Source organism: Pholcus phalangioides, unplaced genomic scaffold, assembly GCF_987345545.1.
Source record: "Pholcus phalangioides strain wild (caught in Gottingen) unplaced genomic scaffold, Ppha-v1.0 ptg000029l_1, whole genome shotgun sequence".
In the NCBI taxonomy this organism is placed as follows: domain Eukaryota; kingdom Metazoa; phylum Arthropoda; class Arachnida; order Araneae; family Pholcidae; genus Pholcus; species Pholcus phalangioides.
Genome location: NW_028301619.1, coordinates 1,507,502 through 1,523,758, shown reverse-complemented (window position 1 = coordinate 1,523,758; position 16,257 = coordinate 1,507,502). Strand labels below are relative to the sequence as shown.

At 35.9% G+C, this 16,257-nt stretch overlaps 1 protein-coding gene across 3 annotated transcripts in view; it reads right to left on the bottom strand.

The window, feature by feature from the left end:
* LOC149067563 (endoplasmic reticulum metallopeptidase 1-like) overlaps positions 1–8,888 on the bottom strand; it is a 226,376-nt gene extending 217,488 nt beyond the window's left edge. For all 3 annotated transcript variants that reach the window (XR_016195341.1, XM_089252576.1, XM_089252577.1), the window contains exon 1: positions 7,924–8,888. Coding sequence is in view for 2 of the 3 variants with exons in the window: in XM_089252576.1 (XP_089108702.1) it covers positions 7,924–8,500 (577 nt within the window). In the remaining variant the exon portion in view is untranslated. The remainder of the gene's footprint in view (positions 1–7,923) is intronic.
* Between the last annotated feature and the right edge of the window lie 7,369 nt (positions 8,889–16,257).

The window sequence follows — 16,257 nt, the reverse complement described above, 5'->3', positions numbered from 1 at the left end:
AAGTCGTCAAAATGAAACGAAATTTTACACATGTAAGTACTACGTTGATATAAGTAAGTGATTAGAAAATCCAAGAAAAAGGATCATTTATTGCAGAAAAAAGTACAGATGAACAGAAGTTTTAGTACTCTGTTGGACCTCCTCTAACGCGAATGCACAATGCGATACGAGCGGGCATTGAGGCATACAAGTTCCATATGATGTCCTGAGACATCTCACTCCACAGTTGCTGTAAATGCGCCTCTAGTTCGACCAACCTCGTAGGGTGTCCAACTTGCCGTCCCAAATGATCCCAGATATGCTCGATTGGTGACAAATCTGGGGATAGAGCAGGCCAGGGAAGGGTGGTAATGTGGCGGAGGCAGTCTTGTGACATCCTTGCTGTGTGTGGCCTAGCATTGTCTTGTTGAAAAATGGCTCCTGGGAGCTCTGCCATGAGTGGCAACACATGTGGCTGAAGGATGTTATGGACGTACCGCTGGGCTGTCATTGTGCCATGGATCAATATTAGGGGTGACCGTGTATCGTAAGCAATGGCACCCCATACCATGACACCAGCTGTGGGAGCGGTGTGTCGCTGTAAAGCGAAGGCAGGATTGAAGCGTTCACCACGGGGCCTCCACGCACGAACACGATTGTCATCACTGCTCAAGTTGAATCTCGATTCGTCGCTGAAGACGACCTGGTTCCATTCCATTGCAGTCCAATCCCGTCGTGCTCGACACCACTCCAAACGGAGGCATTGGTGGGTGGGTGTCATTGGCAGCACATGTAATGGGCGCCGCGATACCAGATGTCCTTCAGCCAGGCGCCTTGCGATGGTTCGGGAAGACACAGGGGCCTGTAGTGAAGCTGCTGCCTGTGTCTGGATAGCGGCCAATGAGGCAGTTGGCTCTACGCGTGCGTTTCGGATGATGTGATGGTCTTCTCGATGACTGGTCTGTCGAGGGCGTCCTGAACCTGGTCGCCGTGTAAATGACGTCTCTTCTGTCCACTGATCCCAACACCTCCTCACAGTAAAATCAGAACGGCCTAGTTGACGAGCTACTCGCCGAGCTGACCACCCAGCTTCCATCATCCAGATGATTCTTCCCCTATTGAACTCTGACAACTGCTCATATGGTCTTCGACGGCGGCGTAACGGCATGTCTACCTCAGCATTTCCTTTGCAAACGATTAAATACACTCCAGCAAGCTCTGCTTACCTGTTTTATACTCCAAGGAGAACGAAGTTCAACGCCCTCTAGTGGCATTACGCAATGCGCGATCATGCTGCATTTCTAATCATTTGCATATCTGCCTGACATGTACCTTCAGGCCAACTTTCGTTTCGATCCCACAATTATTTCTTGGTGCGCAAATTTTTATGGCAATGAGTGTATATTGGGTATTATATAATGCAGCGGTTCTCAACCTTTTTTTGATTTGTTGCGCCCTTTTCAGTAAAAGGTTCCTATGGTAGAGCCCTGTATATATAGGCCTATTTTTTATTTATTCAAAGTTAACGATTTATATTTTTATTATTAAAAAATATTTGCAATTATTTTTTTCCAGTTTGCTATATTTTTTGTTTTCCTAGAGCGGCAGTTGAGCCTGTGGAGAATGCACATGGAGCCCCGGGTCTCAATGTAGTAAACTACATAGGCCTAATGCCAAATAAACTGCAAGCAAAGTATGTAATTCTGAATTATTGTAGATGTAAACTAGGCCCAAAGAACATTTACTCCTCACTTGGGGTCATGTTCTTGGAGCTTCCAGCATTTACTGATAGGTGAGCTTCATTGGGATGGGATTCATCTGAATAGCAAGGGGGGTCTGGAAGATTTACGTCAAGCCACCTGTTGATGAAGAAGCAATCTTCACAAACAATGACAGTTTAGAGGGTGAATGGGTGGTCGTGAATGCGGTAGAGCGGGATAAGTGATAGGGGTTTAATCATCTGCGATTCTATGATTAGGGAACTAGGGAACAGAGTGTGTAGGGATTTTCAAGGGTTCGAGCGCTGGTTGTGTTCCTGGGGTGAAGATTAGCAACGTTCAAGACGTTTTTCATCGCCGAAAGTTGCCCTTGCGGGTAATTCTGTGGGTGGGAACGAATCAGGTAAGGAGCAAATATTAGTGAGTCTCTGTCAGAGTACCAGAATTTACTATTATCCGCTAGGGGGGTCAGATGTGGCAGTGATTCCAGTACTGCCAAGGGGTAGTAGGGGGTATAGGAGTAGGATCCACCAATTCAATTTAGGCCTGAAAGACATTTGCTCGTCACTTGGGGTCACGTTCTTGGAGCTTCCCGCATTTACCGATGTGTGGCTTTGTTTGGATGGGATCCATCTAAATAGGAGGGAGGTTTATGATATGCTTAGGTCAGGTTTTTTACTCCCAGACCACCTAGTCAGGAATGTGGGTTAGTTAATGATAATCATAACAGTACTCATGGGGAATTACCTACCTCTGACTTGGATGGCTTTGGGCCGTATTCACCGGCACGGTTTAAACCCCGATCGCAGGTTACAGTGAGGTTCACTTCAAAAACTGTATTCTCCGCGCCTGAACCATGGCTTAAAAACCAGTTTTGGTGGCTGGATCTGAACCACCGTATTTGGTGGATCAGTAGACAAACCACAGTCTAATGCATGTGCAGTGAGTGCTCGTAAACAAAAAATAATGGCGGTCATCAGCATTGTTTGAGTTATACATATACAAATACAACGCCACAACAGGCAAATTGCCCAACGAGGTGGCTGACTTAAGAACATCATGGATCCCCGAGCCCCTACCTACTACTGCTACACCACACATGCACCCCCCCCCCCGCGGAACCCCCCAACGAATCGGTAAATGCGGGAATGTGTGTGTACGTGTAGTGCAACCTGACGTATAGTTTGTTTCTGTGTAATGCTTGTTATGTGTAGTGCTGTCATCTGCCCCCAGTTTTACTAACTATGAGTGAAGTGTTATGGTTGAATGATTTACCGTTGTAGGACTGTTGCTCTCTGTGGCGAGACTTTTTAACGGGGAGATCGGCTCGCATTTGCGCCTTGAAGTTGGGAACCACAGAAAACCAACTTCAGCCGACCACCACTGTGGGGTTCGAACCCGGATCCTCGCATCACGAGTCCGGCACTATAACCACTCGACCACCACAGCGGCGAGTTATTTCGAGATTGTAGGAATGAAATACTTTATTTGAAAATGAAACGATTATTTTGAAGCAATAATTTTCTCATATCAGATCACAGTCTTCTCTGAGTCTGAGGTAGAGGGTATGGATGTTGGTTCAGCCTGCAGATATTATTAAAGCCCCCGACAAGTGCTAAAAAAAAAAAAATGTGACAATATTTTTTGTGATTTCAATAAATAACTTTGCTAGTGGAATTACAATAAAGCATATGATCGGATATTGAATTATGAGCAAATTTCATGATAAATAATTTGACAGATTAATGGTACTCATCATGATGCCTTGATTTCCGGTCAAAGTCGAAAATTTAACATTCATACGATAAGAAAAACCCATCGCTGATATACATATATAATAATTATGAAAAAATACTGTAGCAGCGATTCTCCAAAAGTGGGTGCCCTGATCGGTGTAAATGGCTGTGGGATATTTTGTTTATAAAATTATACTGAATATGTTAATAGGGCTATGACTCCCAATCAGTATGTCATGGCAATTCAAGGTGCCCCTGGAAACAGAGCCGGGACTAGAGGAGGCAAGGGGGGCAACCAAACCGAGGGACAAAATGTAGGAGGTGGCTAATTTTAGGTGGGGACAAAAATATTGTTATAAAATCACCTTTATAACGTTTATAAATTATCGAATTTTTGCCCCCCCCCCCATTTTTCAATTTTCTTTTTTTAAATTTCAAATTTATTTATAGTTAACAGGGTTGTTTGGTTAAAACCAAGGTTTAAACCAAACAACCCTATCCCCCAGGTAGAGGGGGATAGTGATAGGGGTTTAATCATCTGCGATTCTAAGATTAGGGAACTAAAAAATCAAATAAAAAAGTGGCCTAAATATAATTTTTTTCCTTGAAAAATATCATATTGGTTTATTATTAGCCAAAATTTTTCATTTTTACCACATTTTATATTCTGGGGGTACATTCTGATGGTATAACTTTAAATGGCATAAGATGGTATAAGTGGTTTTTTTCAAAAAGTCTCATAAAAGTGGCCTGAATATATATATTTTTTTTTCACATGAAATGTCTTAGTTATTTCAAGTTATATACAGAAGCCAAAATTTTTCTCCTTCTCACCACATTTTCTAACCTTTGGTTACACACATTCTGATGCTCTATATATATCTTAAGCAAATTCATGAATAAGGATTGCATCACACATCTAAATGTAGTGGTGTATTATATCTCACAGGATTTCTTTTCCTTTCACAAAGCAGCAGCAACAGTAGTGACACCATCATGCTAGGGACAGGTGGTCCTATAATCCAATAAAGACACCAGCTGTCCTTAAAGGACAAAGACTAGTGTACTAGTTGCTACATTACCTCACATACATTTTCATTTTATTTCCCATAAGAAGTAGCACATCTACTGTATATCTCCCAGTCTTAATATTCAATAGTTGTTTTTTTTTATACTTTCACACACACACTGTTAAGCCCAGTAAATCAAGGTTCTACTGTATAGTAGTAACAGATTTTTGAAAAATAATTAGCTATATACAGGGTGATTATAATTTAAGTTTTGATTCCAAAACTATACAATAAGTACTGATCAGAATGACTTGAAAATTTGCATGGATACTCCTGAAGCAATGGAAGTTTCTTTCGCATAAGAAAAAAGTGCAAAATGTGCAAGTAGACGATGCTGTACTTGGCCCGCAGTATAATCTATTTTGTGCAACCACATCATTTCGGCACTTCCACAGCATCAGTGTGTGGATAGAACTTCTATCAAGATGCACATTGCAATACCAGCAAAGCAGCTGCTGAAGACCCATTTTGACAGGATGCACCTTAACCCTTGCAACTTCTGGCTGTGGGGGTACCTCAAAATGTTATAAACAGTGGTCAGATTAAGTGGTTTAATAAAGCTGAATTGCAAGAACATCCACATTATGACCATGGCATACTCTGATTTCGTTGTTGAACAAGAATTTTTGTGCTTTCAACCTCATAGCCAGAACACATATGGTGGACAACATATTTAACATTTCTTAAGTAAGTTGTAGTTATTTGTTCAATTACTTCGTTTTTTGTGATGTTTCCATGAATTATGAAATCGTGAAATGCTATAATTAAGTTATCATTTTACCATGACTGGCTATCGTTTCCATTCTGCAAGCAAATTTCCCAAGTGGTGGATGATGTCATTAATTTTACATTTTTAATTATCTTTTTCCCCTTTACCAAATAAAATTCCATTTTTTCAGGAACATTAACGTTAATTTTCAAGTCATTCTGACAATCATTCTGTTTTTACAGTGTTTTGAAATCCAAACCTTGGTTATAATCACCCTGTATATAGTAAATCATCGCTAATTAATCTGCATTATTTATGCTTCATTAAATACATTATATTCATCTAATTTTTATTATAGTTTTTACAAAATAGCTTCCTAATTAAGCATACCAAAAGTAAATGGAGAAAAAACATCTTTATATTATATAATTAATAATAACATTAAAAGAATTTTTTTCAAACATGAAGTAATCCATTGAGTTAAGCAAAAAGTAATTAAATTGCAAAAGTTGGTTTTAAAAAATAGTTTTTAATATTTTTTAAATGGTTATTAAAATGTAAGAAATATTTATTGATTAATTAAACATGGGAATAGTATTAATTACATAAATGAATATTTTAGTTTAATTAATTACAAGAAGTTTGAATGATTTTTCAGAAATTTTATTGTTTTTAATGTTAAAACTAATTAAAACAAAAACCGATTTAAACCAAAAAAACCTGGTTTAAACCAAGGAAACCCGGTTTTTTTTACCAACCCTGATAGTTAATTAATTCCCAAATAAAAAGTAAAAAAAATTATGATCATGACCCCGCCCCCCCTCCGCAAGTGTTGGGCTGACAGGGCTCTAGTCCTGGGGCCCGGGACAATCACTATAATTTTTTTTTATGGCATAAATTCACTGTAGAACAGGGTTGGTAAAAAAACCCAGGTTTTTTGTTTAAACCAGGTTGTTTTGGTTTGAACCGGTTTTTTTGTTTTAAATAGTATTAACATTAAAAACAACAAAATTTCTGAAAAATCATTCAAATTCTTGTAATTAATTAAACTAAAATATTCATTTATGTAATTAATACTATTCCCATATTTAATTAATCAATAAATATTTCTTACATTTCAACAAAAACCAACTTTTGCAATTTAATTATTTTTTACTTAACTCAATGGATTACTTTGTGTTTGAAAAAATTCTTTTAATGTTATTATTAATCATATAATATAAGGATGTTATCTCCAGTTACTTTCAGTATGCTTAATTAGGAAGCTATTTTGCAAAAACTATAATAAAAATTAGGTGAATATAATGTATTTAATGAAGCATAAATAATGCAGATTAATTAGCGATGATTTACGATATACAGTGATTATAATTAAGGTTCTTTGGCGACTTATCATCAGGTTTTCAGGAAAAAAGTCGCCAAGGGAATCTCTGGATTATACACTATAGCTGTTACCCCACTGTTTACCTTTATATTCTGTCTCATTTCATGTTGAGAAATGCTTCATTGATGGGGGAAATAGTCCAGCAAGGTCACCGGCTGGAATTTTTCCAGACACAATCACGTTCGGGAAACTGTGCTTAAATCACTTTGTGACAGAGCTTGGCTGTGTTTGGTTCACCCTGTTTATCCCTTCTGCGAGTGGTAGGATCAAATATTAGTTGTTGCAGTAAGTGCGACACTGCTATTTTATATTTTTCTGAATCACCATTTCATAATTAAATGACAGTTTTTTTTCAACAGAATGCTAATAACTGAGGAACGTATGGACTAGGTTGAATTATAGGCACCGGAATTTAGGGGCTAAGGCCATTTGAGCTCCCCCACCAATAAGTTTTGTAAGGGGGCTGAATTAATGAAAAAACAATGCAATGCACCTTCCTCCTCCTGAGTACGCACTTCAGTCCTGTATATATGGGATGATCAGCAACTTTCAACCCCTCCAATGGTTTGTTCATGTCGGTGCCAGTTGAATACTGGGGCTTGACAAATTCCAAGCACTAGATCGCCATGGCAACTAAAAAATTGATATTGGCACCTATAAAGTTTTCTGTATGTTATTGCTGACTCCGGCAAAAAAAATACAATTTGCTCCCAAAATATTTAGTTGGGGAGCAGATTCTATACTGGTCACCACTTGGCGATTTATGGCACCAAACACGTCCAACGTCCTGATGAAAAGTCGCCAAGGCCATTGAACGCTGGAAAAAAAATTGCCAGCATAGAAAACATAACAACATATAATAAAAATATCACTATCTAGACTAAACATCAAACAACATGAGATATCCACTCTTTTAAGTAAATAACAGTCCTTCCTGCTGTATAAATAAATACCCTTGGCGTAAAAAAATAAAAAACTAGGACTAACACCTATCAGGGATCCACAAATCCCAGGTCCCTTTGGCAACTAGAAAATCTGTATTAGAGCCTAGAATTTTCTACATGTGATTGCTAAATCAGAGTCCAGCGATAACATGAAATTTTCTGATTTTATGACGGTGTGTAACATGGAACAGGGGTATCAAATTCTGTAAATAAAAAAAAACACAATTTAAGACTGTACTTTTTAAGGAAAAATCATGCTTAGCTTTTAATAAATTTGGCTGGCACAATTTTTTTTTTTTTTGATTTGTTAAGTCCTGGCCTGGATTTTTTCTCAATTTTTCAATCTCTGTTGTATACAAAAACAGATAAAAAATTCTGTATACCTGGACTTGTAGGCACTGAATCAAAATGACAGTTTACCAAAAGACTTCTCTTCGTTGAATTCTTTGGTCCAATTTTAACTACTATATTCTTAATGTTCATATAGCAGGAACTCATGCCATCTAAAATGCTAAGAGGAAAACAACCAGAAACCCTTTGTATGTCAAACTGAAATTCGTTGTGAGACTTAGTTGAGCTTTTCATATTCGTCAACAACTGCTTAAAATAGTTCACAGCTAAGACTTCATTCTCATAACTGCCAGTAGGCTTTGAACCAATGCTACTCAATTCATTGAGGAAATTTCGAGCCCTTTCTTCACTGAAAAAGCTGTTTCTGGGAACACTACCATCGAAATCAGACACAGGAACTGGTCGTGGAATACGAATTACATCACAGTAATATACTATAGCAAATAGTACAAGATAGAAGAACAAAATGATCAGCCAGGTCTTGCTGTTGTAGCTGAGAGAGGTGGGAGAGATGTCTTCGAAGATGCCTTCTTCCTTACTGTGAGATTGATAATCAATCAAAGAGAGACGAGGTGCTTTCCTTTTACGAAGATCTGGATGCTCTTCCATGACTATTCGCCACAACAATCAGTATTTGTCTATTTCAAATAAATGACTATTCACCACACAAATCACTATTTGTCTATTTCAAATAAATGACTATTCACCACATAAATCAGTATTTCTCTATTTCAAATAAATGACTATTCACCACGCAAATCAGTATTTCTCTATTTCAAATAAATGACTATTCACCACAATAACCAGTGTTTCTGCACTTTAAATTAATTAATGGAGATCGCTAAGCGAACATATGCACATGCAACATAATCAAAAGCCAAGCCGGTCTCAAACTAACATATCACTCGGCGTTGCTAGGAGCATCTTGAATGAAACCGCTATCAGTAAGAGGAAGGATTCCTTTATCCACTTCGCTTCTCACCACCCGCCTGACGATCTGTAAAAATAAATAATAATAATAAAAACCATATCTATATTTATTTATATTTTCATATCTAACCGAAAAAAGATTTTTATTTCATTGATTTATTATCCTTATAAGAATTCATAAAATATGTATTTCGAATTTTTCATTATTATTCATTATCGTTAATTACGTTTTCTGTTGTTTTTTGTTGTGTCAATTTTAATATTAATCGGCTTTAAACTTTATGAGAAAAATCAGAATGACCATACGTCCCGTATTTCTGAGGACATTTCCATATTTTCATGTAACTGGCCATCAAATTTTGAAAAAAAAAGTTTGGTTTTTTTCAACGAAGCCTACTTGAATTTTCACTCTATTGGAACCAAAGATTGAAATCATTTTCCATTCTATAAATTATATTATGATAATTACAACCAGGAAGATCCGTAGAATATCCATCTCATATATTTGTCATGTACAGGCAGGCTTCACGTACAGGCTTTTGGCAACAACGGACGATCTGTATTTGAAGATAAATCTAATATATTGGCAATAAATCTAAAAAAAACTAGTTTCCTTGTTCTCATAGAAGGGCAAACAAGAGAACAGCAGGTTTCTTTTTCGCCCTCTCTTTTTCTTTCTCACCCTATTCAATGTGTTGTGTGTTGTCTGTCTCTCTCTTATACATAGTAGAGAGATACGTAAGATCAGTTTCCCAAACTTTTTGTCCTATTGTCCCCTTGCCCCCTTCTCCAGGAATTTTTCTCTCTCATCACCCCCTACTCGAAGTGAACCCTCGAAGTATAACCAGTGAACTATTTATCAATAGTTGGCAACTTTACTTGCTTTTGGAATCATTTTTGTCATTGATTGGTGATGTTCCGTATTTTTCTCGAGGAAATATAGTCAGCTCAAGGAAAACCATCAGACAAGATTTCATTCACGCGATTAAATTTTTATTGAATGTAAGTTAAATTAAACAAATCGATGCATCGAATTATATGTAAATGGAATAATTAATTACGATGTACTGGGATCGTGAACTGGCCCGTTAAATACACTACGGCCTGCAGTGTACTTGAATTTTCAATTTCTAATCCTTCATCTGCGAGCTGTGCTCCCAAACTGTTATCTTTGACGGGCCTCAGACTAGGATTTTCACGGGCGCCCATTCTAAAAAAAATTTATAATGTCAAAAAAAAGAAGAAAAAAAAGTAGAATTCATTCTAGGCTTTATAGCTGGAGCACTTTCAAATAGACTTGGTCTCCAAGTAGCTCGACGTGATGTTATTTGACGTTAATTGGTCATTTTGTTCGATTGATGTCAGTCGGACAAAAAAACGAAACAAAAACTAACGTTATTTTGACTTGAATACTTCAGAGCTATGAATCCATGAATTTGATGAGCGTTTACAATTAACATTCATTAAAAGCATATCATAAATTCCTAAAAACCTAGATACAATCATTAATCGTCGCTTATTAATACACGATTTCATGTATATATATATATATATACTCTTTGAACACAAAATATTTTTCCTTTAAATGAAAATTTCGAGAAAATTTGAAGTCATGTGCACTTTGTTTCAATGGAAATGTGCGAATTTTTCATGGGCTGTTTTCATGGGAATTTTTCAGTGTTGTTTATAAGAAATTTGGTTTAAATATGATAATAATTTAAATTATTATTGAATCTAAGTAATGTATATGTTTTGTACCGAAGATCGAAGGATCTGTGAAATCAGTCAATGATTAAAATAGTGCAGTATGATTTGGACAGAAACATGTGCCAAAAACGTGCACTGGTTGCACACGCTGAGATAAATGTGCAGGTGTGCTGGAACGCAAACGACTGGTAACGCAGCTCGTATTTCTCATACGTTGAACAAAATTGGTATTGGTCGCAGTAAGATGTGAACCAGCTGCAAAATGGAGGGAGTTCTGAAAACCTAGGACAGGTATAAAAGTCGTTATGTCTGAATTATGTTTTGTTTCCTTGATATGCCCAAGTAAGGCATTAAGATTATTTATTATTTTATACATTACAATATACATTATTTTGTCGCGCAAAGTTTTGTGTCGTATTTGTTCTCTTGCTTACCCCCCCCCCCCCTTCTGTGTGATGTTTTTTGTCCTTGCATACATTTTGTTCAATGCAGAATTTTCTAGTTTTCTCCCTCTCTATCCTTCCTAATATTCGTCTAAAGCCCATGACACGTAAAGAGAACGTTAAATTGTATTGTACGGAGGAAGTATTGTCATGCTGCTTCTCTTGCTTGTGATGGCCACATTTACATTGCAATATTATTGCAGTAATATTACCATCTAACAGTACGACTTGTGTGAGAATATTTATCCACCATAACCCACCTCTAATATGTAGGGCCGCAACTAGAGGGGAGCAGGTGGATCTAGTGCCCCGGGCGCTGTACGAGCGGGGGTGAAAATTTGACTCTTTAACCTCTTTTCAACATCACAAAGGGGTGCCAAAATGCATGCTTGCCTCAGCTGACCAAGCGGCTCTGCTAATATGCATTTCACTCTAAACTGCCTGGCACTCCTTGTCTGAAGACTATTTCAGACTTCGTGATGAGTCATCATGTGCCGTTCTCGTTTCCGCATCATACGAGCTCCATGTTAGATGACCACAGGTCTCACGAGCATAACGCAAAATAGAGCTTTATTTAATGTCATTTATGTCATTTATAAAGTAACGTTGACACCATGGTCCACACATTTTGCAGAAGGGCCCCTACGCTGTGATCTGTGGCAGAACCCTCTATAGTGAATTAAGCGCCCGAGCTAGAGTCCTGTCAGTCCCACCCTTTTGGGGAGCCACGATTGGCAGAAATCAACGCCTAACACAAATTATTTTTGATTTTCAATATTTTCAGTTTTAGTTTTATCATTATTTTTATTGTTACAAAACATATAATTAAAATCACATATAAATAAATAAAACAATCCATCAAGGGATCCTATGGGATTCATACTGGTGAACACACAAACTTCATAAGGGTACAATCATTTTCAATAGTTGAATCAAGTATATAATTTATATGTATAATACATCGCGATAAAAATGAAAAGCTAACGAGAAAAAAATAATTATAAACACAGAAACAAAAAAAGCAGAGGGAAGAAAACAGAGTAATATATATAAACAAATAGGTTGATATTATATACAGGGCCACAACTAGGTTGGAGCAGCGGGTCTCGCGCCCCGGGCGCTAGACCCGAGGGGGTACAAATTTCATTCTGAAACCTCTCCTTCAACATTACAAGGAGGTGTCAAAATGCGCGCGTGCCCCGGGTGACCAAGCATTTAGTTGCGGCCCTGATTGTATATAAGTAATGATTTGCACAGATATTGATATTTGTGGGTGAATCTTGTGTATGCAATGAAATTAGTGTGTAATCATGATCAGCAAAAAAAGAAAAAGGAAAATAACATTAATAACATTTTATTAGGTGTAGGCAACGACCGGAGGAATATAAATGTATCAATTACCGTAATTATATTTTATCTACAGCCCAAAAATTATGTATATACGTATATATATGTACACACATATATCTGTATACCAGGATTTCTAAAGTGGCCTTCGATGTTGTTTATGGTAAATAGGTAATTCTTGAGCCGCTTTTTTAACAAAGGAAGAGATGTAGAACTGAGGACGCGTCGTTTGGGAGATTGTTATAAAATTTTGAGATGAGATAAGCCAAATGATTTTTCTTTGCTGTTTTATGTATCAGAGGACTTTGTAGGGTATTACTGAACCTGTTTGATGATCTCGATGCATTTAAAGGTACGCAAATATGATTTTATTTTAAGGAGAATTATAGATTTATAAAAGAACAAATATCTCAGTGGAAGTATATTTAAATGATGAAAAAGTTAATGTATAGGGGTGGTGTAATCGCTAGTAATAAATTAAATTATTCTCTTTTGTATTTGCGCTATAGAGTGAATCGTACTAATGTAATCACTGTCCCAGATAGCGAGGTCATACAATAAATGTGAGTGAAAAAAGGAGTAGTAAAATGATAGTAGGAAAGAAAGGTTTACTTTGTCCTTGATGTGACAAAATTTGCAAAGACATTTGCAGAGCAATTTCATAGAAACATAATTTTTGTTGTTGTTGTTGAGTTTTATTTAACTTGAACACAAAATAATATTACGACAAGTTTCTATCGATTGTTTGCTCTGAATTAGTGTTGAGCTTGGTTGCAGATTTTATTCTCGCACACACAAATCACAAAGACAATCATTACATTGATTTTCGAATTGGTTTAAATGAGTCAAAAATGTATTGAAAGAAAGTGAATGTATTTATGACGTAATTGGATGCATGATGAAATTTGTTTTGCTATCGCATTATGATTGAAATTGAAATGAAAGCAAATAGGTATTTCCGCGAAAAACCAGAGTTTGACGTCAGGACACTGAACTATGAGGCTTTTTTTATCACGTGATATTTCCCTCGTTCTTGAGGGACATACAAACCGTAGACTAGGTAACCAATACGGCGATTTCTTGTACGACTCATGAAAGACACAAATATAAATAAAAAAAATCTTAGAATGAATCTTTTTTTATTTTTTTTATGGGTGCTATATATTTCGAAAATTTTCTTCAGTTAAAATTGAAGTTCAAGTTATCGAGCTACTTATTTTTGCTTCAAAAATGCTTGATTTAAAGCTACGGAATTTCTTCAATGTTATTTATGGGCCCGTAATTAATTTCAAAACTATATGGATTGATGTAGCTGGATATTATAAGACAATACGGGGTTATTCATTTTCATTTTCGTACTTGAGAAGATATAAATAAAAAGTTTAAATCAATGTTATTGCATGAATAACAATGCAATAACAATTATCCAACTCAAAACCCCAGTAGCACAACGATATAGTACAATATCTGGACCATATTGTTATATATCGAAATGTCAGAGGAATATCAGATGTCATAACTATGATATAGAACGATCTTGTCCTATATGGTGCAAATTATTTATGATATTAATTGATCAAGTCTTTAATTTTTCAGTCTAATATGTATTTGATTCCATGTGAATAATCTCTACTTTGAAGGACAACAACTTGGGACAATAAATTATTTTAATATAGTTTGAAAAACATAGATCTATATCGTGAACCTGACAAAGATCTATATCAGATTTTCGATATAGACCTATCAAAGAAGACATAGCTCTATATCAGGGGCGTAGCCAGAAATTTCGTTCGGGGGGGGGACCACTTTCATTTCGGGGGGGGACCAAAGTGACAGAACAATAGATTTGGCCATCTTTTTCCCTTTTTTTGGTCATTTTCTCACATTTCGGGGGGGGGGGGGGACCAGACCCCCAAGTCCTCCCCCCCCCGGCTACGCCCTTGCTCTATATCCGGAACATGACATACATCTATATCGTGAACCTGACAAAGATATATATCAGATACACAATATGCTGATGCATCATCGTGTGCATTTAAATAAAAATATTGCCTTCAAATAAAAATTTGGAGAAAATTTAAAGTTGGTACAATTTTTTTTTCGAATGGAAATTAAAAACGTTTGAATGAATAATTTTTCATATGAAATTTTGATTTTAATAGGATTAGATATGTTGATATATCAAAATCATTTTATCAGTTATAATTGAATCCTTACTGTGTATGTTTTACATCATAGATGTTGGTATTTTAGGAGGAGCAAGAACGTATCCACCGTAACTTTAATTGCCACTTTATAATTGCACACATTTTTTTAATTTAGAAAAATTTGCTCTTGTTTTTGTTGTATATGTGTTTTTCTTAAAATTATTTATTATTTATTTTTTTTCCTTTGATGTTTTCATTTTCTACCATACACTTTGAGAATTTTAACTTTTTTGTGTTGTATATTTTTTATTCTGTATTTTTTGTTTTATTAGCATAAATTAATGATTTTAAATAAATAATTAATATACTACACAATACATTAATTTGTTTCTTGTGTTTTTTGTATTATATATAATTTCCTTAATTATAATATAATTTTTCAATTATCTGCCTCAAAATGATAGATATGTCTCACGATCTCTATTTAATAATTTTTGTGCATACATGAAAATGAGTAAATTTGATTGAAAATAAAAGTATAAAAAAAACCATTACTTGTAAATTAATACAAGATATACGGAAGACTGGATGTTGTGAAGATATTTATTATTTGAGATGTAATTTTTTTTTTTTTTTTTTAAGGAAGGAAAAAACTCATCTCTGCCTCTACCGGGTCCCTCGATTGCGGGCGAGTGCTCTGACCACTAAGCTACAGAGGAGATAGCGATTTTCCTTCGCTAGAGCGTATATATGCCGAACGGAACCGTGCAATGGACGGTGAAAATGGAAATTAATGTTATAATAACAACCAAAAACCAGTGCTATTGTGGTGGGTTGGTAAGATACGAAGCTAGAGATGGGAAGAGTTCAGGGTGCGTGAGTTGAAACCCACCCACCTCCAGATGTTAATACTTTGTTTTTCTTCTCAAAAGGCGCCATCTATCGTCCAAAATTTGAAATATTTGAATATATCACATTCACGATATAGATCTATTTATCTCTGACGATGCCTTTTTTAGCCAGAACGATATCGTGGCCTGATATAGATCTATATTGGAAACTGAAATTTTACGATATAGATCTATATCTTTGTGCTACTTGGGAAGTAGGTCCGGCTAATTATTTTATATTTAATTTTCTGAGATTCTCGTATCTCCAAGGAACTCGATTTTTCGAAAATCAAGAACTCAATTCAATTTCTAAAATTACTAATGTGGCGTAAAATCCCACTAAATTTACGCATTTCTACGGTAAAATCGGCAATTTTACCATTTCTACGGGGATCATCCCGTACCCATCACTCAAAGTGATGCTGATGATGACGTCTATTCAAAAAGCCTCATAAAGAAAACTCAGTTTCCTTATAGCTCAGTGTCACAGGATGATCCCCATAGAAATTAATGTTAAAATTTCCTATTATTATTTTAGAAATGTGGAAATTCAGTCGGGATTTCCGCCACAAAACAATAATTTGAAAAATTGAATTGAATTCTCTATTTTCACAATATTGAGTTCGCTTAAAGATACGAAGCCCAGAGAAAATTAAATATAAAATAATTAGCTGGATCTACTTTTCAGTTTGATATCCATGCAATAATGGGAAAAATGTTTGTGATTTCAACTTTTCATTTACATCTTCTTGAGTATGAAAATTTAAGTTTATGTTCCCCTTATTGCTTTTTAATATTCAACTGCATCAATTCATATAGGTTTTTTAAAGAACTAATAATGGCTCATAAATTCCGCAGCAATTGAGATAATTGGACAGCAGATAGATAACTTGATCTTCAAA